Source organism: Danio rerio, chromosome 5, assembly GCF_052040795.2.
Source record: "Danio rerio strain M-AB ecotype USA chromosome 5, GRCz13ab, whole genome shotgun sequence".
Taxonomy (NCBI): domain Eukaryota; kingdom Metazoa; phylum Chordata; class Actinopteri; order Cypriniformes; family Danionidae; genus Danio; species Danio rerio.
In genome coordinates, this window is record NC_141025.1 from 39,343,577 (window position 1) to 39,369,908 (window position 26,332).

A 26,332-nucleotide genomic window follows, 5' to 3' on the forward strand; every position below is an offset into this window, starting at 1 on the left:
TAATCTTAATCAACCTTATCTCTTTACACCATCATCACTGGATATCTGTTGACCTGTCAGAAGTCTTGTCTTCTTTGACTTTGCTTTATTCTCCAAACGTCTATAAATTGTTCCTCCCTGCTTGCTTCTCGTGTCTTCACCGTCTGGCTTACTTTCTTTCTTTGAACCTTTAGCCAGGACTAAAATAACTCTACTGTGGATTACAGTGGATTGCACGAGACCTTACTGTCAGACTCGCACCACTCCTGTGTTTGACGGATTTACTGTCATTACTCCACACTCCGTTTCACATTAATTTGGTCAACTTTATGGTCTTAACAGCAACGGGGGTTTCAATAGCTATAGGAGTTCCACATTGTTTGGGCTATTAACAGTATTCCCCAGTATATTTTTTGTAGTTACTTTATCAATGATAATATCTGTTTATTATGGCATGATTTTGTCAGCAACTGTACACAACTCAAACAGTTTTCAAATATTTACATTTGTTATTTGTTATAAAAGATTGAATATTCACTATAAAAGAACACAAAAAGATTATTTCATGGTAGATGTTTTTTATTTAATTTATGGATTATTTGTTGGACTTTAAAGCAGAACATAAATTTAAAATGCAGGGGAAATACCGGTGATAAAATTATTAAGAAAATAGTCATATCAACGTAGTATTGGCCTTTAACCTTTAAGGCTTTTTTGGAGTGTAAGTTGTGCTGTTGGTTGCAGGGGATATCTGGTTATATAAATGCATTAATGTGATTAATCATAGCTTATCAAAAGCTACTTAAAGTTACCCAAATTAATCACCTGGCAGAAAATATCCTAACTCTCAGAACTAGGGTCAAAATTGTTTTCTTTTTGCTTGATATTAAGCTGCACATAGGAATAATAAAATTGTAATCTTATCATTAAATTCTCTGAGCTGAAAATTTTGATCAGCTGTGTATATTGATAAACTTCCTTTCTTGTTTACAGGTAATGGTGTTTGACATCCACAAGTTTTGGGAAGGCTGTTTTTGGCAAATTTGGAGTCCTCAAAGGAGGGTCAAACCCAAAGGCTGAGCCTCACTTTTGAGTCAGTGGAGGACAACTAAGAGAACTAGAGGAGGAGACATAGAGGTGAGGGATGCTGAACGAACTGAATCATAATGATGACTGACAGGACTGAGTGGTTAGGCTCCCGTTAAAGCCAAGTTTGAAACCTCATGTAAAGTGTTACCTTCACAACGTAAATGTGAACAAACACAGCTATTTGTAAAAGAGAACAGTGTTTCTTTATCCTTAAAACACCATTTTTGATCGTTAGTGGATGCTAGCTGAGTTAGTAGCCAACATTCTTAGCACCTTGACAGGACAAGACATACTTTTCAATAAGTAGTGAAATTATAATTTTTTAAAGTATATTATTATTCATTCATTCATTTTCCTTCGCCTTAGTCCTTTTATTAATCTGGGGTTGCCACAGCGGAATGAACTGCCAACTTATCCAGCATATGTTTTACTCAGCCGCAACCCAGTACTGAGAAACATCCATACACACTCATTTACATCACATACATACACTACGGTCAATTTCGTTAATTCAGTTCACCTATACCGCATGTATTTGGACTGTGGGAAAAAACGGAGCACCCAGAGGAAAGCCTAGCCAACAGGGAGAGAACATACACAGAAATGCCAACTGAGCCAGCCAGGCCTTGAACCAGCAATCTTGCTGTGAGGTGACAGTGCTAACTTAGTCTTTTTGGCTTAGTCCCTTTAATAATCTGAGGCCGCCACAGCGGAATGAACTGCCAACTTATCCAACATATGTTTTTACGCAGCGGATGCACTTCCAGCTGCAACCCATCACTGGGAAACATCCATACACTCTCATTCACACACATACATAATTAAGCCTACCCAATTCACATGTACAACAGGACTTGAACTTTGGATTTGTGGGGGCAACCGGAGCACCTGGAGGAAACCCATGCAAAAACGGGGAGAACATGCAAACTCCACACAGAAACGCCAACTGACCCAGCCAAGGCTCTAACCAGCGACCTTCTAGCTGTGAGGTGAACATGCTACCCACTGCGCCACCATGCTGCCCTCTTAGAATAATGATATAATAATAATAATTTTATAACATGGTAAGACTGTACAATAAGATTTCACTTGTTAACATTAAATAACACCATTGCCAAAATGAACTAACAAGAAGCAATGTATTTTGTCTATTAACAAAATGTTATATATGCTGTAGAATAACTTATGTTTAATGTGAAGATTTACATATTTGTGAAGTTATACAGTAAACAATGCATATACTAAAGTAAAATTAATAAACACATTAAAGTAATTTTAAAGAGTTTTTCTCGTCTCCTATTACCTAAGGACTCAACCTAAGATTACTGAGGATCCCTCAAGGAAGTCCTAATCCAATTATCTTCAGGGGCTAGCTACTCAAGCAAATGTATTACGGAAAATTACTGTTACTTTCAAAAAAGTTTTGTTTAATAGAGAAGCAAGAGACTGGCTAACCTGCCAAGCGTGGCTAATTAAGAGCCATGTTGAGTTCTGCCTCCATTGAACAGACAGAAAGTCTGGGAGGAACCAGACGGACACCAGAACTGCACTCCCACAGAAGAAATAGCAAAAAGAAATAACAAAATCCAAATCAAAAATGGAAAAGTCCAAATATCACGTAGAGAAAAGACAGATATTCCATTAAAAACCTGATGGAAAGGTAGATAAGCCTTTGGACAAAATAGTACAAAAATTAGAGCCGTAAAAATCCTTTTTCCTTTTTATGGTGGAGAGTTCTTCTTGGTGTGGTGTCCCTGGAGGTTGGAGGCCCGAGTCCTGCCCCACTTTGAAGAGTCTATTGGGGGAAGCCAGGGGAGCAAGAGCCTCTCAGTGTCCTGGGTCTTACAGGGAAAAGGCAGATTTACACACACAGAGAAAGAGAGAGAGAGCAAGAGCCAAGGAACAAGCGGAGGCTAAAGGAGGGGCAGGCTGGGAATCAGAGTGGTGACTTCTTAACCCTCCTTAGCTTATAATCCACACATACATGGCAAAAGGCATTTTGGGTTCTTTGGTGTATGACATTATGGTCGTCTAACATGCAAGATTGGCAGTTTAAAGTAGACAGAAACAATCTCCACTATATTATAAAACTTCAATACATAATATTAAGCATTTGATAAAGTTACTGTAAGTTAGAGCAAAAGCCTGCATGGGTAGCCAAAAATAGTTCTTCAATTAGTTCTTCTTCTGTTGAAATGTTTAAGATCTATAGTGCAAAAACTTTCCACAAATCTGGGGGGTTTAAACTGGTGCCTACAAGAGTGCTAGGTTGTCTGTTGAAAAATGTATATAACAAAGGATAAATTAGTATACTATTATTTAAAATCGTTATTATGATTATAAGAAAAACTCCAGAGGTTTGAAGATGATGGTGTTAAACTATTAGTGTAACGCATCCTCGTGACAAATTAAAAAATCCTGTGTCAGTGTATCCCTCTTACTTTTCCTGCTCCTCCCTCCCGTCCTCTGGATCTTTCTTGAGTTTATAAGCTTGACTATGAGTGTACAACAGGTGAAAGGAGATTTGAGTTCCCAGGAAGCCCTAAGCCATGATACCTTTGTTCATCATGACATTGTGTCCTATACCAAAACCCATTACTCTTTTCTTAGAGTCGGACTTTTATTACAGGCTCATATTTGTGGGTCAGACTTACACAACTTAAAGGCCTTCCTAAGAAAACTTAGATAAAAGGATGCAAGGTCACCAGGCTGTGATTATGAGAAGCTGTTAGTGGATGTAGGAAACTTGACAGAAGAGAGAAGGAGCTGTGAGGGATCATACAGTGCTTGTGAAGTGGTAAAATCTTCTAGGTCAGAGACTGTGAAGATTAAATCCCAACTAAATCCTTGAAGAGTCCTCCAGGACTGAAGCACTGTGCTTGGGCTGTAATTCAAATATAATTTATTTTAATTCATTTAAATGGTACAAGTAAAAATCTAATGCTGACGATACACAGAGCAACTTTTTGAGCAATGTTGCTAGGCAATATTGCAGAGTGATGTTGCTTTACTACTATACTATTGAGAATAGACATGAACATTTTACTTAGATTCGGTTTCCCTAGTAACTTGCAGAGTCTCACTTGGTTGACCATTGATGGCATCATTGCCAAAAGCTGAAGGAACATTGCTCAAGGGTTGCCCAGTGTATCATCAGCGTTACATTTGACAAGACGTCACACAATGACAGATTACAATGAAAGGTGATGGTTCTTTACAATAAGTGTAAAATCCTGGTGAAAAACAGGCCGATTGGAACAAAACAGTCCACAATAATTGATATGGTTTTATTATATGTTTGCCCACAGCAGTGTTTGATTAACCACTTATTTTTAGTAAAATTACAACAATGATATATTTTTTCACCCTTATTTTCAAAGTATAATAATACTAATACAGCTTATTTTATTTTCTACGTATGTGGGACTCCTATTTTGAAAGCTGGACAAGCTTTAAGAAACAAAAGCATGCAGGCAGTCTTGTATTGCCACAGAGCATATTATTTTAAGTGTTTATAGCTCATCAGAACACACAATTTGAGAAAGATACTGTAGATTATAAGGTTATTCAGTGCCACCCCAAATAGGTATTAGGTCTGATTAACTGTATCTTAAGGGTTTGACTGTGAGGCTGAAATTAATTTCTTTGTTATCATACGTGTTAAACCCACAAAAAAAAAGACATATGATAGTTTTTATTATTTTTTAAATGGTTATTTCAGAGTACATCATTCTGTGTGAGCATCAGTGACATGAGCTGAGAGCAAAGTTCATTAATATTAATGACCCTACCAAATAAAGGAAAAAAAACAATCATTCATGACAACTTTTATGTAGAGAGAACAATTTAAACACAGATGCATTATTTGGAACATTCAAAGGTCAAAGTTAGGGTTGTGGTATAGTGCACAATGTTAAAAACAATGATCAAAATCTGACATAATTCCTTATATATAATGAGACAAATTTTCCTTAAAGAAATTGCAACATTGTCAACATCCATTCATTCATTTTCCTTTGGCTTAGTCCTTTTATTACTCAGGGGTCGCCACAGCAGAATGTACTTATCCAGCATATTTTTTACGTAGTGGATGCCCGACCAGCTGCAACCCTGTACTGTAAAACACCCATATATTCTCACATTTACACATTACAGCCAGTTCATCCAGTTCATTATAGTGCATGTTTGGACTGTGGGGGAAACTGGAGCACCTTAAGGAAACCCACACGCGGAGAACATTAATTATGTTAACATGCACTGAGCCACAATTACACTCAGCAGTCAACATGTTTTTATGTAACTTACGTAAACCTATAAAATATATTAATCATGCTAATTCATTTTACATAGATAAATTGAATAAATTAATTCATTTTTAAGTTACAGCATACAAAATGTACAAGATTGTATGCGCATACATACACTCCCAGTCAAAAGTTCAACATTAAGGCCCAATCCCAATTCTATTTTTGTACCCCTACCCCTTTCCCTTGGCCCCTGAAACAGAGTGTGAAGGGGAAGGGCTTTAAAATTTACCCCAAGAAATGGGACACCACTACAGCACCTGCACACGTCGTCATGTCATCGATCTCTTACTTTATATGAGATCAGACAATCGTGACTGCTGTAGTGATTCCAGTTGTGTTATTTTTTTGGTATTAATCTTCAGGAAATCACTGAAGGTAACGATATCATGTTATTATATAACGATATATGGTGAAAATAAGATTGTAACTTAACTGTAAAAGTTCATAATGACAAAAAATACTAATTTGTGGATCTCCTTACGTCCGGGTGCAGTGTGGTCCTGAAAAATCTACCTCATACCCTTAGCCCTACACCTTCAAGCTAAAGAGAATTGGGACGGGGAAGGGCTAAGGGGTAGAATTGGGATTGGGCCTAAGTTATGTTAATGTTACTGTTCTACTTAATTTTTATTATTTTTAAAATGTTAAAAGTAAATGATTAGTGTCATAACACCTAAAAAAAAACATAGTTCTAAATAGAAGTAAGTTAACCATTTTAAGTGCTACATAGAACCTATAAAGAACCTGTAATGGTTCTCAATCTCCAGCAGTTATTTGATGTGGCCGATTCATATTAATTAGAGGATTTTTAAAAACTTCACATTTTGACCAAAAATGCCTAATGAGCCTGTTTAAAAAGAGTAGATACAGTTTTATCTTACTGTCATCCTATACCCCCATTTATAACCAATGCCTAATTTAAAATATTAATATGACACAGCACCACAAGTGTCTCGATCAAGGTCACAATGGTGTCAAAAGCTGGCTGGATCATAAACACACCCTGGCTTGCAAACAGGCATGATCGTCTCACACCTTTCAATTTTAACATGTTGTTCACTGTGTGTGTGTGTGTGTGTGTGTGTGTGTGTGTGTGTGTGTGTGTGTGTGTGTGTGTGTGTGTGTCTCACGCGAGCTCATGATTGATAGAAGTCCATTTTAAGTTAATCAGATTAGTCAGGGTTGTGCTGTACTGAGCTTCAACTGACAAGCCTCTTACCTCTGATCAGACAGAGAGAGAGAGAGAGAGAGAGAGAGAGAGAGAGAGAAAGAAAGAGGAGGGGAGACTGGAGGCCTCAATCAACAGAATTATTAGCAAATTATAATGCAAAACAGTGTTTATAATATATGTTTGTAAATGCTCACATACACCATAATAATATCTTAAAAGTCTATACTGTATTTGTGTAAAAATGCTGTATTCTTTTGTTTCCAGAATGTGTCTGTAAAGTTTCAGCTGAAAACACCCATCAGATTATTTATTTATATACCTTTCAGAATATTGGAATTTTCTGCTCTGAACACACTGTAGCTGTCTTTGTGGCCTGTGCTGTAATGCTACGTGACATCTCAGTCTTCCTTGAAGAACTTTCATTCCTCCCCACCCACCGTTCCCAAGTGCATGTCAGAGTGTGCCTCAATTTCCATCTAGGCTGCGTCAGATAAACAGCACAGTGACAGACATGAAAGAAGCAGATCTTACATAACATTTGTGAAAAATACAACAGTAAAAACCTTTTCAATAGCTGTATATTACCATCCAAAAATGCGAATGAGCTTTATGCGCAATACTGGATTATCACATAAAATACGTGCGAATAAAGCAGTGTTTCCATCCAACGAGTCAAAGTGAACAAAATTGTCACTTTCTGATTAACTGACGCCAAATATCAACAGTAAAAATGGAATATGCTGCAGTAGGAGAAGCTAAGTGAATTTTTTCTTCATCTAATAAATGACTTGCGCCTCAGAAGGCAATCCTGACACGCAGTGAATGCGCGGTGGCGTTTGAGGCACAGACGCTCTTTATTCGGGAAGTCATTAATAATATAATAACACTAATACTGCCATTTTAGAATGACCAAAACAACAGTTCAGATGGGTTTATAGTGTGCTCAGCCTGCTGGTTTGTCCAATTACATACATTTTTATCATCACATGATCTCTTCTCACAAAATCACATGACCTTTTTTAATGCACAAACTGAAATTTGTTTGGCAAAACTGTTTCCATCATAGTTCATCCACATTTTTTCTTATCGAATGAAAAGTTTAACCTACTCAGTTATGCGCATATGTTTTTATGCGCATTTTCAAAATTTATGCGCATTATGGCATTTCCATCAACTGTTTTTTTATGCGCATATGCAAAAGTTTCTCAGTTTTTGCACAGCAAATGAGACAGGATACAGGGTAATATCCACTGCTGTATGGATATCCATTATGTTAATGTAAAAAAACAAACAAACCTGATTTAACGTCCACAAAAAAAGATTGAGGTGTCTTCTTTTATGATTGTACTGACATGCGGCTGTCGTGATGAAGACGGTGAAATCGCTGTAATTCATTACAAAACATGAACCGTTTTAAAACTGTTTTAAACTTGTAAAACTCATTCTTGATCATATTTGATGATGATTGATGATCACAGAGAGCTCAACAGCTCTTTTATTCCCAGTTGCTTTGCGCATATCCTGTCTTGGTGATATGATTACGTGCGTTACTACTGAAACATGTTAATACGCGGCTGTCAATCAATTTAATGGGCAGGGAAACCGCACTTTAACGTCACGTTGCGATGGGCCTAAAATGGGAAGAATTTGGGACCTATTTTAACTATTATTATACTAACTATTCCTATTTGTATGACAGTGGACACAATATACCTACACACAGTTCGGTCCAAACAGCTTTCAAAAGTTGGTTCTCATCATATGTGCCCTTGGATACCAGTTCTGCCTTTTAAATTTTGCAGGCATGACATCATGGACTTTTTTATTATTTCATTATTCTGCATTTCAGAATTTTAGATAATATTAGTTAATAAAAGTTTTTTAGTGAATGCTGTGACCATGGCTGTCAAACAGTAGACTAAACAGAAGTCTGTTTCTCATGCAAAGTAAGGATGAGTATTTTCATTTTGGGTTGATTGGATCATAATCAGGCTAGGGAGATGTGCTCCTGTTTACATCCAGTGTCTTAATCGGAATCCTTTATTGACTTTATTGCCAATTTTCTAGGTTTCTTTAAAGAGAGGGTTTATAGATGGGCCTTGTGAATGTTTGGTCCTATTATATTGCTAACACACAAGGACCAATCACAAGGGGATTTACAAAAGTGCATCTTAAAACTAGGTGTAAACACCTAAAATAGTGATGGAGCCAAGAAAACATGATTCTTCAGATTTTTATCCTATGAAGAATTTTCTGGACCTCAAAAAACACAATTTGCCATAGTAGACACCAGTCACTAAGAATCTTCACAAAATTTTTTTTAGATTTGTTTACAATTTCAAGCTCAACAATGAAACTATAATTTATAGATAATTTATCAGTTCCTCTGAAACTAAATAGGCCTGATGACTGATCTGGCAAACTGCTCAAGATGACAATATTATCATCTTTAAATATTTTGTAAAATTTATGACCTCGTTAAACTGACTGATATACTGTAAAAGCACTCATGTTATTTATCTCTCACAATTAAAAACCTGTGACATGCTTGGGTTATGAAATCATACATAATACCATATAATGAAGTTAATCTTTAATCTTAAATCTTTTTTAAGTCAACTTTAACAATTTTGACAATTTTAAGTCTTTTAAATTGATTAAAAGGAAATATTTTAAGAAATATATTGTTTACCAATATTATGAATTAATCAGCATTTCAGGTTTGGAAAAAACGAGTCCATTGTAATCAATCTCTTATCATTTATTCATAAATCAGAATTAACAGATTCAAGAATTACAGCATTTACAATAACATGTTTAACAGAAAGCTAAAGTATTCTCTTAGCATTAGTATTCCCTTATAAATCACATATGATATAATTGGCCAGTTATGGAAAGAGTTTTAGTGTTATGTAATTTTCAGTTTTGATTAGAGCTGCACAATATACTGTTTTAGCATGGACAATGTGTGATTACAAGATATGTGATGTGAAGTAAAGATAATAGTTGACCAGGTACCACAGTTCAGAACGTATGTGATTTTGCAAAGATTAACCATTACAGAGTAAAAGTTTTATCATTCCCACATTATTTTGATCTGCTATACTGTGTAAAACAGATTAAAGCAGAATCCTTTCACAAGAAACAACATTTTAGCTTTATCAATGTTTATTATAATCAAATTTTTATTATTATGCATTTATCGAGTAAGGACTATGCAGTGTGATTTTCACTGGATTATTCAATATTTGTACCTGACTACCATTCCCAAGAAGAATAAACACTGTTTATTTCATTTTTATCCTAGTTCTATTCCCTGTACTCATATATTTAAGCCAATACACTCCCCTACACCATCACTACAATCATTAGAAAATATTTTCTTTCCAAACAGAGCTATTAAATTATCTGTTATATTATATATATTGCAGAAATATAAATATTTCAACCCCAAAAAATATCCAAATGACAATCTTTTTTCCATATATTGTGCAGACCTAATTTTCATAACTTTTTTTTTATTTCTTTCCTAACAGTAAAAGGCTCAATTTGTTGTCTGCCACTTTACACAGAGCTATGTCATGCATATGAATTGAAAAAAGTTGACGAGTAAGAAAACCACGGTCTTCAATATTCATCATCCCAAACTGGCTTACATGAAGACAGCGAAAGCAGAACCATGTATTACAGTGGGGGCAGATGATGTTGGGACAGCCTAATCCACTGTGAGTTAGCAGAGCCTTGCATCCTGGACAGGCCCTAAAAAATGGGCATCCCCTCACTGAGCTGAGCGAGTCACAGATTTTTTTGTCGCTGAGGAGGGCGGCACGGAGAGCACAGTCTGGCAGCATGCAGGCGTCTTTGTCTGAATCATTTCGTGGCCATTCTCTTTGACAAGCCACACAGAACTGAAATATACGCCGATTCATTTTACTGCAAGACCTGCAGACCGCTCGCTGACCATCCATCTCATGAAAATCAGACTTCTGACAGCCGGGACACTGAGAAAAGAAAAAAGGATATTTGGGATTTGGTGACACAACTAAAGTAGAATAAAGAGGGATTCCTTTTCACAGATACCACTTGCTTTTGCACTTTTAAAACTTAAAAAAAAAAAAATCTAAATTGGTATCCAACTAAAGTCTATTTAAAAAATACAACAGCCATTAACTATTTTATAAACTTAATAAATTCACAGATGAAATGAAAGGCATTTAAAGATCTCAATATTAAGCTAATATATACTTCTTATGCAGTAGTTTACATGCATCCGGGGTCACAAGAATTTTCATATAACGTCCACCTCATTTTTCAATGTGGAAGTAAGGTGTTTATTATTAATAATTTATTTGCCACAATAAAGAAGAAAAAAAACACAGTAACTTAAAACAAAACAGAGTGCAGCATACAATAAAGTTGTTGTAGTGAGTTTGTAAGACAATGCATTTACAGATTTTAAAAAATGCAATTTTACAATATCAAGCTGCATGTACAGTATAAAAAGAGAACACAGATCACATTAAAAAACCAGACACAATTGCTACTTATTGTTTCTAAGTAAAAATTAATGTTGATTAATTTATTTCAAATCATGAAATTTCTTTTTTTTTAAAAGTCTGTACTGCTCTGGGGTGCGTTTCCGAAAACCATCGTTAGCCAACTAAAGTCGCAATTTGCGTTGTTACAAACAGTTTCTTGATTTTGCATTTCCCAAATCCGTTGTTCCAAAGAACATTCACAAACTGTGTCACACACCTCCATGCTTGTAACTGCACCTCTAGAGTTTTAGTTATAAACATAGTTCCTGGCTGTGTTCTCTTCCCAGTTATCCCCCTATGCCCTATTCGTTTAAAACATTCTAACATTTAAACTTGGAAAGATTTTTTTTTTAAAGCATTAAAGTCATCTCTCTTAGGTGTAATTTGCTTTTTTAAAGCAGTTTTTAAAGTTTAGTTTTAGCGATCTTCATGTTTACAATTGCATTCCCTTCGCAGTGCACTTTGAAAACATTGATGTCATTTTGAACACAGCCGTGGCTCATGACAAAAGTTATAGGTGACCTACGATATAAAAGTGGAATTTAGGTTACGTCTCCAAAGCTTGTGACAAAAAACACAGCATACGTTAATGCTTTTAATTTATAGTAGGTTGTTTATTAAGTATCTGTACTGTATATGACATGGGCCTGTTGGTTTGAACATTTCTGCAGTGGTTTACATGTGCCAAATTGTTAAAGTAGACTTTTCAACAACAACAAAAAATGTATACTTAGTTGTACTACTTAATATTAATTATAATAATAATAATCGTCATTATCATCATTATTATTATTATTAACCTATGTTTTTTTTGCTTTCCTAATAAATTATAAATATTAAATTTCATTTCTTAATAAATAGCCTCATTATTGTAATATTCTCAGTAATATTTGTAAAGGAGACATAGGCCCAATATAAGTCGTTTACATATATTTCAATTCATATGCAAAGCGAGTGCATGTTTTAACCAAAACTAATATTGGATTTTTTTACATTTGTGTGCGTGTAAAACAATACAATAAAACATAAAATCACTTACAAAAGCTAACGCGTATTCTAATATCATATATACAAATAAATAAATAACAATAAATAAATAATGAGGGTATTTATTATAAAATTAAATGTAATATTTATTATTTATTAGGAAATTTTAAAAATCGTACTTTAATAATAACGTAAATAACATAAACGATGATGATGATGATGATGATGAATATTTATTATTAAAGTAGAATATTGTTTATTTGATTTTATTTTTTGAAAAGTTTATTTTTGAAATTTGACACATGCAAACCACTGCAGAAATGTTTGTAGGGTCCAGCCAGTTGGTCCAATGATGGTATCCACTGGTGGATGAAGGTTCACTGCATGTTCGGTCTTTCCAGTGCACAATGTTGATTTATATTAAACTTAGCTCATATCTGACTCCAATTATAAAACATTGAGAAGGTTATTTTGTTTCCGTTCACATCAGTTTAGATTATGATTGAATATTCTCTTTGGTTCATCATTTTATGTTATTCCCGTTCATTGGGATTCCTATAACATCCTGAATCTTGTACCGGCCGAGTATACAATTTCTTAAGCACAAGCATGTCAGTCTTGGTCACTAAACAGTGGCGATTGACCACTATCCTAAACCGGCAGAACCCTACTTACTCAGATTAGGATATTTTTATGTGGTCCCCATAGATCTGCTACCTCCTAAATCAAACAGAGCTATTTAGTCATATAATGATCATTTCTATAGAATTAAGCAGACCAGTCGTACTTAAACTATTAGTAACTTTGAATAATCACTATACTATCTAAATAGTATTATAAGTTTATCGGGTGAAGGACTATCCCCTTAGATATCCTTTTACAGCCTAAGTATACATAAATTAATGCCAATGTGTTAGTCGGAGCTCTAGAGACATTGTATAGCGTGCCGCAATGCTACGTCTACCGTGTTCTAGTCTGCTACTAACTTGTACGGGGGCTTGTGGTGCTATGAAATTACCACAATCTACTAGAGATAATAACACGAACTCTGTTTGAATAATTCAAAACATAACAATTTATTAGTCAGGTAGATGTATTATGCCAATTCAGTCGGTCAATTCATAAACGATCAATACAACACATCAAATTATCAAAGACAAATCCAAGATGAAAAAGATGCATTCCTGACTTCAAAATACATAACATGGAGCAAGCCATGTTATGGGCTGATCTGGTTAGGCAGAATCGCGCTGAGCCTTTCTCAAACCTTACCTTAAATAATCCAAGAATTCCCTCAAGGAAAGGGGTGTGTGCATAACAAAGGCATTCACACTTAGTGCTGCCTGTGGAAAAGTCACACCCTTCACAGTGGTTCAAAAGATGCCTGAAGTTATATATTTATTGTTTTGATTATGTCTATTTCTGAGAGAATGAGACCATTGTACCAATCGCACTGAGACATTTCAAATGATATCAAACATGATAGATAAAGTCAGTTTGGTTAATCTAGAACATTCAAACACTGAAATGACCATATGCGTGAGATGGGGGGGGGATGAAGCCGAGCTTCAGCAGACTCAGATGCAAATGCAGCTTGAACTGGTTTTTCCTGCATTCCCACCTGCTGGGTTGTGGAGTCACCAGTCTCTGTTTTCAGCTCATGTTTTGAATTGTCAAAGATATCAAAATATTTGCAATATTTCAACTCTTACATGTTCAAACCCACAGGCCCATGTCATATACAGTACAGATACCCAATAAATAATCTACTATAAATTTAAAGCATTAACGTATGCTGTGTTTTTTGTTTTCACAAGCTTTGGAGACGTAACATTAATTATGCTTTTAAGTAATAGGTCACCTATAACTTTCATCATGAGCCACTGCTGTGTTCAAATTGACATTGATGTTTTTAAAGGGCACTGCGAAGGGAGCATAATTGTATGCATGGAGATTGCTAAAACTGAACTGTAAAAATTGTTTAAAAACAAATCAAATTACACCTAAAAGAGATGACTTTATTGCTTTATTTTAAAAAAAATCATTCCAAGTTTAAATGTTAGAATGTTCTAAATAAATAGGGCATAGGGAAGATAATAGAACACAGCCAGGAACTATGTTTGTCTAAAGCTCCAGAGGTGTAGTTGCAAGCGTACAAGTTTGTGAATCTTGGTTGGAACGACAGATTTGGGAAACACCAAATCAACAAATCGACACAACTTGCGACCTTGGTTGATGGTTTTGGAAAACGCATCCCTGGTTGGTGGCAGACAACCAAGTCTTTAAAGCTGGTCTACTGCTTACAGTGTGTGTAATACTGGTATTGATTTTACTATATAATTTAAGCACGAATACAGTGAAGAACCATTTAAAGAATTAGTTGATGAGTACCCTGAACACCCATCACAAACAACCTAAGCAAACTGAGCAACATAATTTGTGGTACATTGAAATATTTTATAGATATATGTAATTATTCTATATCAGCTTTAACAACTGTACAGTATGTTCATCACTGGTGGTGGGCATGTGGCAACAACAAATTAACAAGGGCTTATGGCAAAGATGAATGCACATTGTCAATTTTGGCATTACAGTTAGATATGCACACAATGCGTCATATTTCTTTTATCTCTTTAATTCTTATAAACAGCTATGTGGCACTGTGCAAAAGATAATAATTGAGCTTTTGGAATATTGAGACTTTTAGATTTTGTCAGTAAAGTATTTAGGTATATTTTATCTTCCAATGAATGTACTCAACTCTAATTAAACCAGAAGATAGTAAGTACAAGTACTTTGTTTAATATGTTCTTAAGCATATACTAATTTAAAATAATTCTCAAATTAAGTATAGCCTTGGTGTACAGTAACCCATGTTGCTATTGTACATCACAATTCAAAATGTTACTTCATTTTCAGTAACTTACATAAGGCTAATACATTGTACTATATTATCTTGAATAACAGAAAAAAAAATATTAAGACTCTTCGTACTAGTAGCACTAATGATTATTTTATTTATTTGACTATTTTCACATTCTAAATATAACTAAAACGATTGGCAATAATTAATCTGTCCTAAAAGTTTTAACCCAGGAAGGCACTTCTAGACACTTATCTGTGGAAAACTGCGTCACAGTTAAATCAGACCCCTTGACACAGTGTGCTAAATAAAGGTTTAGATCTTAATTCGCCTCCAATAGTGTTCAGCCAGAACAAGTGCCCGAAAATAGCGTGTACAAAATGTCTGACGTCACGAGGGATCAGAGAGATCTCGACGGTCAATCTACCTTTGGAGTGCTCATGGCAAAAATACTCCTGAACTACTTCCACTGATGGACAAACCTGAGAGAGAGAGAGAGGCACAGGATTAGAGAGGGAAAAGTAAGACAAAGGTTTTGGGAACTGTGCTGGCAGGGAAATTGAGGACACTGTTAGACTATAGTATATATACTGTGCCTCCGTCTACAAGTGCGCCATAAGAATAACTCAATACATTGAATTCAAAAGCCAATGTGATTCTGGCAACAAGAAAACTTGCGTACAAGTGTAAAAACAAGTTGAGCATTGTAATAGACTCTTATTACTATCAAATGTAAGATAAAATTAGCTAAATGCAAATAAGTAGCCTACTTACTGAAGACTCACGGATCTCCCCTTCACGCGACGAGAAACAAAACGCCTGTGACAAAATTTCCTGCTTAAGCAGATTATACAATGGTTTACCAAAACACTGAAGGGGAATACCAAAACACTCAAACACTTTTACTATCATATTTAACTTTCGGTTTTGAGGGGAATAACACACAAACAAAAACAGATACCCTGATTGAACTACTGATTATCATAATAAAGGTTTTTTTTTCTAGCAACGAAATATTTCAATACAACAGAATAGCCTATTGAAAAAAAAAGCTTTGTTAGTTAGGTTAAAGTAGCGTCATCTGCTGGTCAGTGAAAGAAAGGAAAATAAAGTTTTCCCAAAATTTCTGACCTTGCATATTAGGAAAGTTGCTCCAGATCCTGCTAGATCACAGTAAATGAATAAATAATAAAACAAAATTATACATATAGTTGAAGTCCCTGAATTACTAGCCCCCCTGGTTATTTTTTCCCTGTTTTCTGTTTAACAGTGATTTTTTTTCAACACATTTCTTAACATAATAGTTTTAATAACTTATTTCTAATAACTATCATATATATAAATACTATATATAAATATCTTTGCCATGATGACAGTAAATAATATTTCATTAGATATTTTTCAAGACACTTCTATACAGCTTAAAGTGACATTTAAAGGCTTAACTAGGTTAATTAGGTTAACTAGGCAGGTTAGAGTAATTAGGCAAGATATTGTATAATGATGGTTTGTTCTGTAGACCACTGAAAAAAATAGAGCTTTAAGGGCTAATAATTTTGACCTTAAAATGTTAAATTAAAAACGGCTTTTATTCTAGCTGAAATAAAACAAAATAAAACTTTCTCCAGAAGAAAAAATATGATCAGACATACTGTGAAAATTTCTTTGCTCTGTTAAACATCATTTGGGAAATAAAAAAATAAATAAATAAATCAAAGGGGAGCTAATAATTCTGACTTCAACTATATATATATAAACCATTGGTTCTGAACATTTGATCAAAGCTGTAATTATAAAACAGTTTTACTGCATCCAAATTACCTTCATCATATCTTAAATGTGTTTGGTTGTACTCTCATAAATTATTTTTAAGAGAATGAGAGTTTTGTGAAACACTTTACAATAGTATTTAAATGTGTATTTATTTGTTTCCTAAAATTACACAAAAAAATACAAATGTTTATCCTCTTTTTACATTTACATTTAACCAATTAGCAGATACATTTACTAAAGATAAAGTGGAACAATAAAAATAGCCTAATCAAAGCAACGAAGGAACTATTTTAGTACACAAACACTATTGTAGTACACAAAGATGACCTTAAAATTAAAAATATTAATATTTGTTTTATTTTATAAAGGCCTATAAAAGCAATATTTGAAAATAACTAAATCAAACATCAAAATCATCTGATTTTACAGAGTTTACAATCAATTAAAATAAAATAAATTAGAAAAACAATATTGAAATGCTAATTCAAAACTAAAGCATTATTCAGAGCAAGGCATATATATAACCAAACTGAGATAGTTATATTAAAATATTGTGGTATTTTCCCTTGCTTATATTTAATTAAATACATTTGCATATATTTATATTTTTAGTATTTTCTCCTCACAGACATCAACTAGAGTCCAGATTTTGAAGGCTCTGAGTGTTGTCTACTATTACACAGGGCTCTGGCTCAATATTTTCCTCATTGTCACTGTCATATCCTGATCATTATAGCACTCTGGAGATAGAACTCTTTGTCACTGTGATGTTCCTATCATGCAGTTCAAGTTTTTTTTTTTTTTTTAAGTGTCCAACGGTATAACCACGGTCAAAAAATGTTCACTCATTCATCACAATAAGGACATAACTAAAAGACAATGCAGAGTGCAGACAATGCAAAACAAAGTGCAGTGACTAAACACAAAACAAAGTGGAACAGACAGTAATGCTGCTACAAACCAGTGTTAGAAACAATTACTAATGTTTGATTGTCACTGACGTGAAAAAAAAGGCTGTATTTTCAAACTTTTGAGACACTTAAATTGCTTTCCATTTATGCCAAGTCTGTTGTGGTTGGTACAGTGTGTGTAATAGTGCCACTGATTTATTGCATAATGTAAGCTTGACACCAGTAAATATGTTTAGTGATTTTCTGCATTAATTGGGCATTTCAGCTTTAGAAAGAAAATTAAACTTCTTTAGTATTAGTATTCCCATATAAATATAATATAATTGGCCATGATTAGGTACGTTTTAGTGTGATAAATTATCAGTTTATGTGGGTCTGCACAATATATTGTTTGAGCATTGACATTGTATTGTGTGATTACAGGATGTGTGATGTTAAGTTGGGATCATAGTTGAGCAGGCACCACAGTTCAGAAAGCATTTCCACATTTCAGGATTAAACATAACAGAGTGAGAGTTTCTCCTTCAAGAAAATTAAACAGTTAAAGTTTTAACCATAATTAATAGATTAACAGTCTCTCCTGAAGAAAAAAAAAACACATCTGTCAATTTTTTTTTTATTCTAGAGACTATTCAAAAATATTTACAGGAACAAAACAAGAATTTGAAATATTATGTATTAAAGAGCATTAAAAAAAAACAGATTCCATTGGACAGTTTAGAACACCATTTCAGACTTAAATTTAATGGTTAATCCTAACAGTAAAATTATACAAAGTAAAATGTATAATGTGCTCCTTTTTAAAGAGTGTTAAACATTTTAGCACAATAAACAATACCATTTGTAGCTTTAACAATGGTTATTAGATTCATAGTTTTTTTTAACATTATTTATACAATGAAGGGGACTAAAGAGTGTCATTTTACATTGTAATCTTCCATTTCTGCATGGGACTACTGTTAGACTCTCCAGAGAAAAAAACATAAAGTGCAGTTTATTTCATTTGTAAATTAATTCTATTGTGTTTAACTATTTATTTAGCTTCTATATTGTATTTATATTATATTAAGCTTTTATATTTAATGCAGATACACTCCGCTATAGAATCACCCCAATCATTATGTTAAAAAAACTTTACAAACAGAGCCATTAAATCATCGGTTAAAAATTGAGACTCTTGTTGTCTACCACTCTACATTTATCATGACCATGACGTAAAAACCGTCGTTGAGGAAAATAAGTAATATCATAATCAATATCAAAACCCCTTAACTCACTACACCATTGACTCAGGCAGCGGAAGCAGAACTCTGTGTGACAAAAAGGGCAAGTGATGTTTGGACAATCTTCACCATTGTGAGTTAGCAGGGCCTTGCACTGTGGACAGGCCCTGAAAAACTGACATCCTTTTGCAGAGCTGTTCGGGTCAGTGATTTTTGTGTCGCTGAGGAGGGCAGCACGAAGTGCACAGTCTGGCAGCATGCAGGCACTGGTGCTTGAAGCATCACGTGGCCATTCTCTCTGACAATCGCAACAGAACTGAAACCCACGCCGATTCACTTCAGGGCAATAACTGCAGACCGCTCGCTGACTGTTCGAAGCACCAACAGCAAAGTTCTTACAGCTGGGACACTGGGGAAAAAGGAAAGATTGCTGGGTTTTGATCACACTTCGCAGTTCCATAGATCTTTTTGCTTTTCCATTAATCAAATTTTAAAATCAAATAGGCATACAGCTGTAAATTACATTAAAATATATAACTGCACTAAACCATTTTATAAGTGTAATATATTTTCAGATAAACCAAAAGACATTTAAAGTGTTCCTATTTTACACTGGTAAAATGTAAAAAATCTATTTATTTTGTCTCCTACTGTAGTTTAAATGCAAATAAAACACTTTCACTTTCTTATAACATTAACCTTAAATTTAATTATATGAGTAAGATTACATATTTATATATTAACATTTAGTGTTATATTATATTATATGTTATAACATAATAAACTACATTTTATTACTTTCTATGAATCCTTTATTCCTCACTATATATAATTAAAGGAAATAACAAAAAAATTACAAAAAAAGTGCAGTAACTAAAACAATACAACATGCAGCAGGCTGTAAAGTATGAACCAGGATGGCAGACCTTAAAATAGCAGAAAAAAAATATCAGTTTGCAATATGGAGCTGCATAGAAAACAGATGACACTAGAAGCCAGAAATATTTACAAATTTTTACTAACTTTTATAACCACTTTTACATGAAAATAAGGTGAATATTCAATCAAGGAAACAATAAAATTGCTTCTTTTCGAAAGTCTGCAGTGCTTTGATTGGTTGGTCAGATGGCCCAGTCTGTTGTTGTTGGTATAGTGCATGTAATATTGGCACGGGTTTTAGTGTATAAGTTAAGTTTTATTTCAAATACAAAAAAAAGAAAAAGAAAAATAAGAATTAGCTGATTAACTTGAATCTCCATTTCAAACAACCTGAGCAAATTGAACTGAGCATTGTAGCTTGTGGTATATAATACATTACGAGCTGTTTTAGCAATGTAATTCATCTATATCAACTCAGTATGTCCATCAGTGGTGGAAATTAATAAATGCTTGTGGAAAAACAACTACCAAAATTAACGAATCCAAATCCTTACACAATGTAATTAAATATATATTTACCGTTGCAATTGTTAAAAGTTAAATGTACAAATGAATTCACAATATCAATTACAATTAGATCTGTGCACTTTGCATCAGATTTCCTCAAGAGCTGAGAATAATAATCAATCATACATGTTTCTGTTGAAAGCAACTGCCAATCAAAGGGTTTCAGAGTCACAACTAAAAGGTTTTTGACTCCTTACAGGTACAACATAAAAACTAGATACAAACTTAAAGTTTAATTACTCAGCTTTAGGAGTTTTTGTGAAACGTGCTAAAATACTTGTTTTGCCTCATCAATAAATTCTGCCTAAAGTGTTTGAGCCAGGTGAAAGTAGACTTTTAAAGACCAAAGGCTCAGAATCATAGATTCATAATCAATTCTTTCTTTAAGGAAAGAAAAATACTTTGTTGTGCATTTTGAACAACTTTTACAAACAGCTATGTGGTATACTGCACAAAGGGTGACATATAAAAATTCTATCTCTGTCTATCTCTCAGTTCATTTTCAGATTTTTTCATTAAAGTATATTTTAGGAGGATTTTTCCTTAAAAAGGTCATTAAACAGCAAAATAATCAAAAGTTCAAATATTCAATTTGGTATGTTCATAAGTACAATTTGTTTAAAATAATTCTGTCAAACAACGCAAGTGTACAGTGACTCATGCAATACTGTACATCCCAATCTGAAGTGTTACTGCAATGTCATACAGTTACAATGCCTAAATCATAGGCTAATTTATTTACTACATCGTCATGGATTTTAGGACTATTCTTACGAGTAGCACTACTATTTATTTTATTTGTTTCACAATGTTCACATTCTTAATATTACTAAAACAATTGTCACTAATTCAGAGATCAGAAAGATCTCGACGGTCAATCTACCTTTGGAGCGCTCATGGCATAAATACTCCTGGACTACTTCCACTGATGGACAAACCTGAAAGAGAGAGAAAGAGAGAGAGAGGTACAGGTTTAGAGAGGGAAAGGTTTTAAGACAAAGGTTTTAAGAACTGTGTTGGCAGTATTAATTAAGGACTGCGCCTCGGTTAACATCTACATTACCAAGTGCGCCATAAGAATCACTTAACTTCAAAAGCCAATGTGATTCTGGCAACAAGAAAACATTATTTCTGCATAAAAGTATAAAAAGAAGTTTTAATAGCATTTTAAAACTTTTAGCATTTTAAAATACCCTTATTACTATCAAATCTAAGATAAAATTAGCTAAATGCAAATAGCCTACACTGTTAGACATTTCTGTAAATTACACAGTTATTTACTGTATTTCACCCAGTGTAATACTGCAAATTCCTTTTACGGTAAATAACTGTATTTACCGTTGCATTATGGGAATTTAGTGTGACGTCGAACAACATATACAGCGATGTACTGTATTTGTAAAAATTCGTGTATTATACTGTATTTTCCACAACTGCTTCAACGCCACCTTGCGGCGATTCGACTACTCTGCACCACATTTTGCCTGAGGACCCTGGAGCAATTCTGGAGGACAATTTATTAGTGTGTCTGAAGAACATACTGGATTTAACAAACTTTACTCTGGTAAGCTAAGGCAGTGTTTCATTTTACAGAATGTTTTGTGGACGAGAATAAAACAAAGTAAAGTATAAAGTTGGCTAATATTATTTTCTCTGGCTTGGCGTTATTTCGCCCATTTGAGAAATATATCACCTATTAAGATGTTACCTTTATTTAATTTATTACATTAACACTACTATTACTTTAAATAAGACTGTTTATGATTATAGCCATTGTTCTCGTCATATCTTTTTATTTATTTACATAGGAACCGGTGTTGCAGCGGGTTTTGGTTTAGGAGAGAACCAGAGGTATGCAGACAGTTTTGGAGGACACTTAGCACGAGACAACGGTCCGGCAGAGAGTGTTTTCCCCCAGAAGAATATGAATGAAAGACCATCAAATAATCCAGGTAAAAGCGCGTCTGTCTGTCTGTGCTGACAACAGTCGACATTGATTTGAGCACCTCTATTAGCATTTGTTTGCTCGGCAACATTGGCTGAAGCGATCTTAAAATGGTAATGTTAACTGTTAGCTAAACTGAGCTAAGTTTATACTGAATTGGACTCAAACTCATTTTAACGTGCAACGTTTAACTTATATTGATTTATACTATATATATTAGATGTTGTGAACTTATTTTTCTCTGGTTTAGAGTAACTTATAACGTTAGCTTGAGAAAATAACATCGCGACGTAACCTATAAGAACGTTAACGTAAATCTATACAATATGCATAGAGGTAAAGTTGGTTTTATATTCGCACATTCGTTCATTTAGAAGACTCTATACTGTTTACCATGTTACTTTGAATATTCGATCAGAATTAGCATGCCAGTATGACTTGAAATCAACATTAACACTGTTTATTTGACCGTGAGCATGTTGTACTTTGATAGTCATTAGCTGCTAAAATGATTTCGCTATTTAGAGTTTGCAAATAATACTTTTATGAAATTAAATTATTAAGGGGGAAGTCTGAATCTGCTAATATAAAACCAATTTTACCTCTATGCATTATGCTAATAACCACCTTTTTGCTATTTATTGTTTGCTAATTATTTTTTTATCACAACTCTTGACATTTGGTTTAACATAATTGTTACCATTATATTTTTTTCTGTTTAGATATGGCACTGGCACAGCAGCAGGTTTTGTCTGAAGAAACAAACAGCATTTCAGAGGAACATCTTGATCAGCACAGCCTTATGCTTAAAAAATAAGCAAGACCAGTAAGCAACCAAGGTAAACAAATAAAAAAAAGTTGTGTGGAGGTTGTGGATTGTAGCATGGTATTCTTATCTGTATTTTTGGCTTTTTTATGGTCTCAATATAGAATACTGGGAGCCTGCCTGTGCAAACTGGACCTCATACAACAGTAAGTACTGTACATCTATTTGTTTCTCAATATAGTAACGTTACTTTTAATACAAAATGTGTCACATGTTTAGTTGCTAGCTAAATAAAAAAATCTTTTTCCCTTTTTTATTAAACCATTTAGTAGTTTTTTTTTCATCTTTGTTTATAATATTTTTGAGCAGATTGAGGTCTGTCATGGGTCAGACATTTCAAAATACAAATAATTAGTATTGGTATACATGCATTTGTCTATGTATTAAATGTCTTTTTCCCCATTTCATGTTGCCTAAATATTTTGCAATAAATAAAATAATAAAATTTTTTGTATAAATAATTCCAGAGGATGAAACAAAATGCACAGCAACAACCAGAGTGAGCCAGAAGAAGGCAGGAGAAGTAGTGAAGAGAATGACAACCATGAACAACAGTGAGTTATCCTTCTTTCACCAGCTAACTTAGAACTTGGATTAGGTGAGACTCTCTCAATAATTGTATCAGTATTCAGTCAGTTTTAGTTTATTAGGAATACATAAAACAAATTGTCTAATCTGTCCTGCAGTGAATCACCCCATCACAAATGCTACAATGTTTTTGTAAAACCTTGTTAGGGAAAAAAATAAACAGGACATTCTGGTTAGTTATCTTTTAAACATGGTAGTGAGCAGGTTATGAGCAGGAGCCAGTTGCTCAGTACCAGCTGAAAACTACCCCAACCTAGCTGCCATGCTTCAAAATAATTAACCAGTATATGATTTATTTTTTTAAACAAGCTTCTTCTATGCTTATGTTAGTCTGTTTGTCCTTATCCAGAGTTCTTCATAATCCTGGACTGGGCCAAATCCTGACCAGATGCTGTGGTGGTCATGGAGGAGTGAATCCTAAAAGACACACGTGATCAATGAGCTTTCCGCATTGATCCAATGGGCCAGCCTGACCACCCGCTGGTGAACTTTCAAGCCTCCGGTGCCTAGACTGCGGCCTTGCACAAGTTTGGCTAGAGGAGAACTGGTCGTGCCCAACTGAGCCTGGTATCTCTCAAGGGATTTTATTCTACACTTTCGTCAGTTGGTGAAGTTTGTTCCATGCCACTGTCGCCACTGGATCGCTTGGCTACGATTGATGGATCGGTGGATTTGCTCTTCAGTGTTTGGACTTTTTTTAGCAGTGACATTTACTGCTTCAATTCTGAAAACTGGACTGAAGCAGCTTCAATTTACAAGAACTTCTATGTTAAGCTGCTTTGACATCATTGATCTACATTGTAAAAGTGCAATAGAAATAAAGATGAATTGCATTTGAACATGTGAATTCAGACCTTGTTGAGCATTTGACACCAGAATTAGTAATATTTTAAAGTTGGGTTGTTTCTGAGTCGGCTAATAGTTACAAATATTTATTTTTCCAACAATATGCAATTCAGAAGTTTAAATTTTTATTGTACATGTATGTTCTAGTGCTTTGTGTGATTTATTTATTTTTAATGTGTTGATTTTATTGCTTAATGTAATTTTCACACATTTTCCTTAAATGCTTTAAGCATTATTAATGTTTTAAAGAATGGAATATTTTGTAATTGTGTCTGGTTTAATGTCAGTAGTACTTAGTACAATTGGGTTTTTTTTTCTCAACAATATGCAGGTCAGACACTTAAATTAGTTTTGTACATGTATGTTAATGTGCTTTGTCATTTTCAATGTTTTTTTTCTTAAAATAAAATATTTTGAATGATTGAAATGTAATGTTTTTACACATTTTTAAGCTTGTTTTAAGCATCTCCAATGTTTTAAATAAAGAGTGTTTATTTTGTTAATATTTTGTAATTGTGTCTTATTTAGGTCTATAGTATTAAAATAATATTAATAAAATTATATTATAAAATATTTAGGACAAAATTAAAAGGTTTACAGCAGCTAACTGTTAACTTTTTTTTACAGTAGTTAACCATTTTCAGACACTACGGTAACATGCTGTAAACGGATTTACAGTTGTATACTGTAAATCTAAAATACAGTAACTTACTGGCAACAGTGTTGCCAGTAAGTTACTGTAAAAACCCTTTGAAATGTCTAACAGTGTACTCACTGAAGATGGATCTCCGCTTCACGCGACGAGAAACAAAACGTCTTTGACAAAATTTCGTGCTTAACCAGATGTTCAGTGGTATACCAAAAACACTGAAGGGGAATACCAAAACACTCGAACACTTTTACTTTCTCTATTATATTTACCTTTCGGTTTTGGGGATAATAGAACACAGAAAACAAACAAAAATAATTTTATTATTTTAAATTATTATTGAATTATTTTAAGAAAGGAGCTTTGTTTGTTAGGTTAAAGTAACATTGATATAAGTAAATTAATATTGGTATGGATTTGAATTGATATGGATCGGGGTTTGGCAGTTGTGTAATAAGGAATTCTTCAAGATCAACTGTGGTCATACAATCAATGAGGACTAGGATGGTTACGTTTTTCAGACATAAAGAAGAAATCCGTCTTATATAAGACATGGAGAGAAGGCGTTGTAATAAATAAAATGAGAAGCTGCTGGTCAGTGAAGGAAAAGAACAAAGGAACAAAATGCATATGCCATTGTAGTACACAAAACTTTATAAATACAGCAATGAAAAAAGGCTACTTTAAAAATTTCTTGTTTTTCTGGATCAAAAATATTAATGTTTATTTTATCAAGGCCTACCAAAATTTCTTCTAAATATTTGAGAATGCCTAAATCAAAACATTAAAATAATAAAGATATTGTCATCATCTTAATAAATAGGGGTCTTTCTTCCATTGCTTATATTTAAATCAAATGCATTTGCATACATCTTTATTTTTAGTAGTTTACCCTCATATAACTTAAAAAAAACTGTTCAAAACAAAGTGCAACAGACAGTAAAGCTACCACAGACCAGTGTGTTTGTAATTAAGACAATACATTAAAGCAGATGACACTAGAAGCGAGAAACGATTACTAATGTTTGATTGTCGATGAAGTGAAAAATAAGGTGAATATTTTTATTTTCAAATCAGGAATACACTTTCCCTGTACTGGGTTGCGGCTAGAAGGGCATCCGCTGCGTAAAACATGCTGGAATAGTTATCAATTCATTCAGCTGTGGCGACCCCTAATAAATAAGGGAC

At 33.9% G+C, this 26,332-nt stretch overlaps 3 protein-coding genes and 1 long non-coding RNA gene across 6 annotated transcripts in view; 1 reads left to right on the plus strand and 3 right to left on the minus strand.

Annotated features, from left to right (window-relative positions):
• The window catches only part of gucy2d (guanylate cyclase 2D, retinal), a 37,773-nt gene extending 34,206 nt beyond the window's left edge, over positions 1-3,567 (minus strand). The window contains exons 1-2 of one of the 3 annotated variants that reach the window (XM_087251164.1): positions 2,718-3,529; positions 2,524-2,612 (exon numbers count right to left, since the gene is read on the minus strand). The gene's annotated coding sequence lies outside the window, so the exon portion shown is untranslated. Of the gene's footprint in view, positions 1-2,523 lie in introns of all 3 variants that reach the window. The other 2 variants (XM_087251163.1, XM_087251162.1) reach the window with 2 other exon arrangements.
• LOC147844069 (uncharacterized) lies at positions 973-24,998 on the plus strand. Its single transcript, XR_015491488.1, has 6 exons — positions 973-1,116; positions 22,099-22,242; positions 22,958-23,074; positions 23,166-23,207; positions 23,529-23,615; positions 23,999-24,998. It is a non-coding gene; the product is annotated as an uncharacterized LOC147844069 (long non-coding RNA).
• Positions 9,293-15,825, minus strand: LOC147844070 (uncharacterized). The gene is made up of 3 exons (XM_087253845.1): positions 15,712-15,825; positions 15,365-15,419; positions 9,293-10,547 (listed from the first exon to the last, which is right to left on the minus strand). Exons 2-3 carry the CDS (start codon positions 15,377-15,379, stop codon positions 10,065-10,067), a joined length of 498 nt encoding a protein of 165 aa, XP_087109971.1. The 5' UTR covers positions 15,380-15,419; positions 15,712-15,825; the 3' UTR covers positions 9,293-10,064.
• LOC147844071 (E3 ubiquitin-protein ligase RNF19A-like) lies at positions 17,523-25,390 on the minus strand. The gene is made up of 3 exons (XM_087253848.1): positions 25,271-25,390; positions 21,174-21,228; positions 17,523-19,253 (listed from the first exon to the last, which is right to left on the minus strand). Exons 2-3 carry the CDS (start codon positions 21,186-21,188, stop codon positions 18,783-18,785), a joined length of 486 nt encoding a protein of 161 aa, XP_087109974.1. The 5' UTR covers positions 21,189-21,228; positions 25,271-25,390; the 3' UTR covers positions 17,523-18,782.
• Positions 25,391-26,332: the final 942 nt, after the last annotated feature.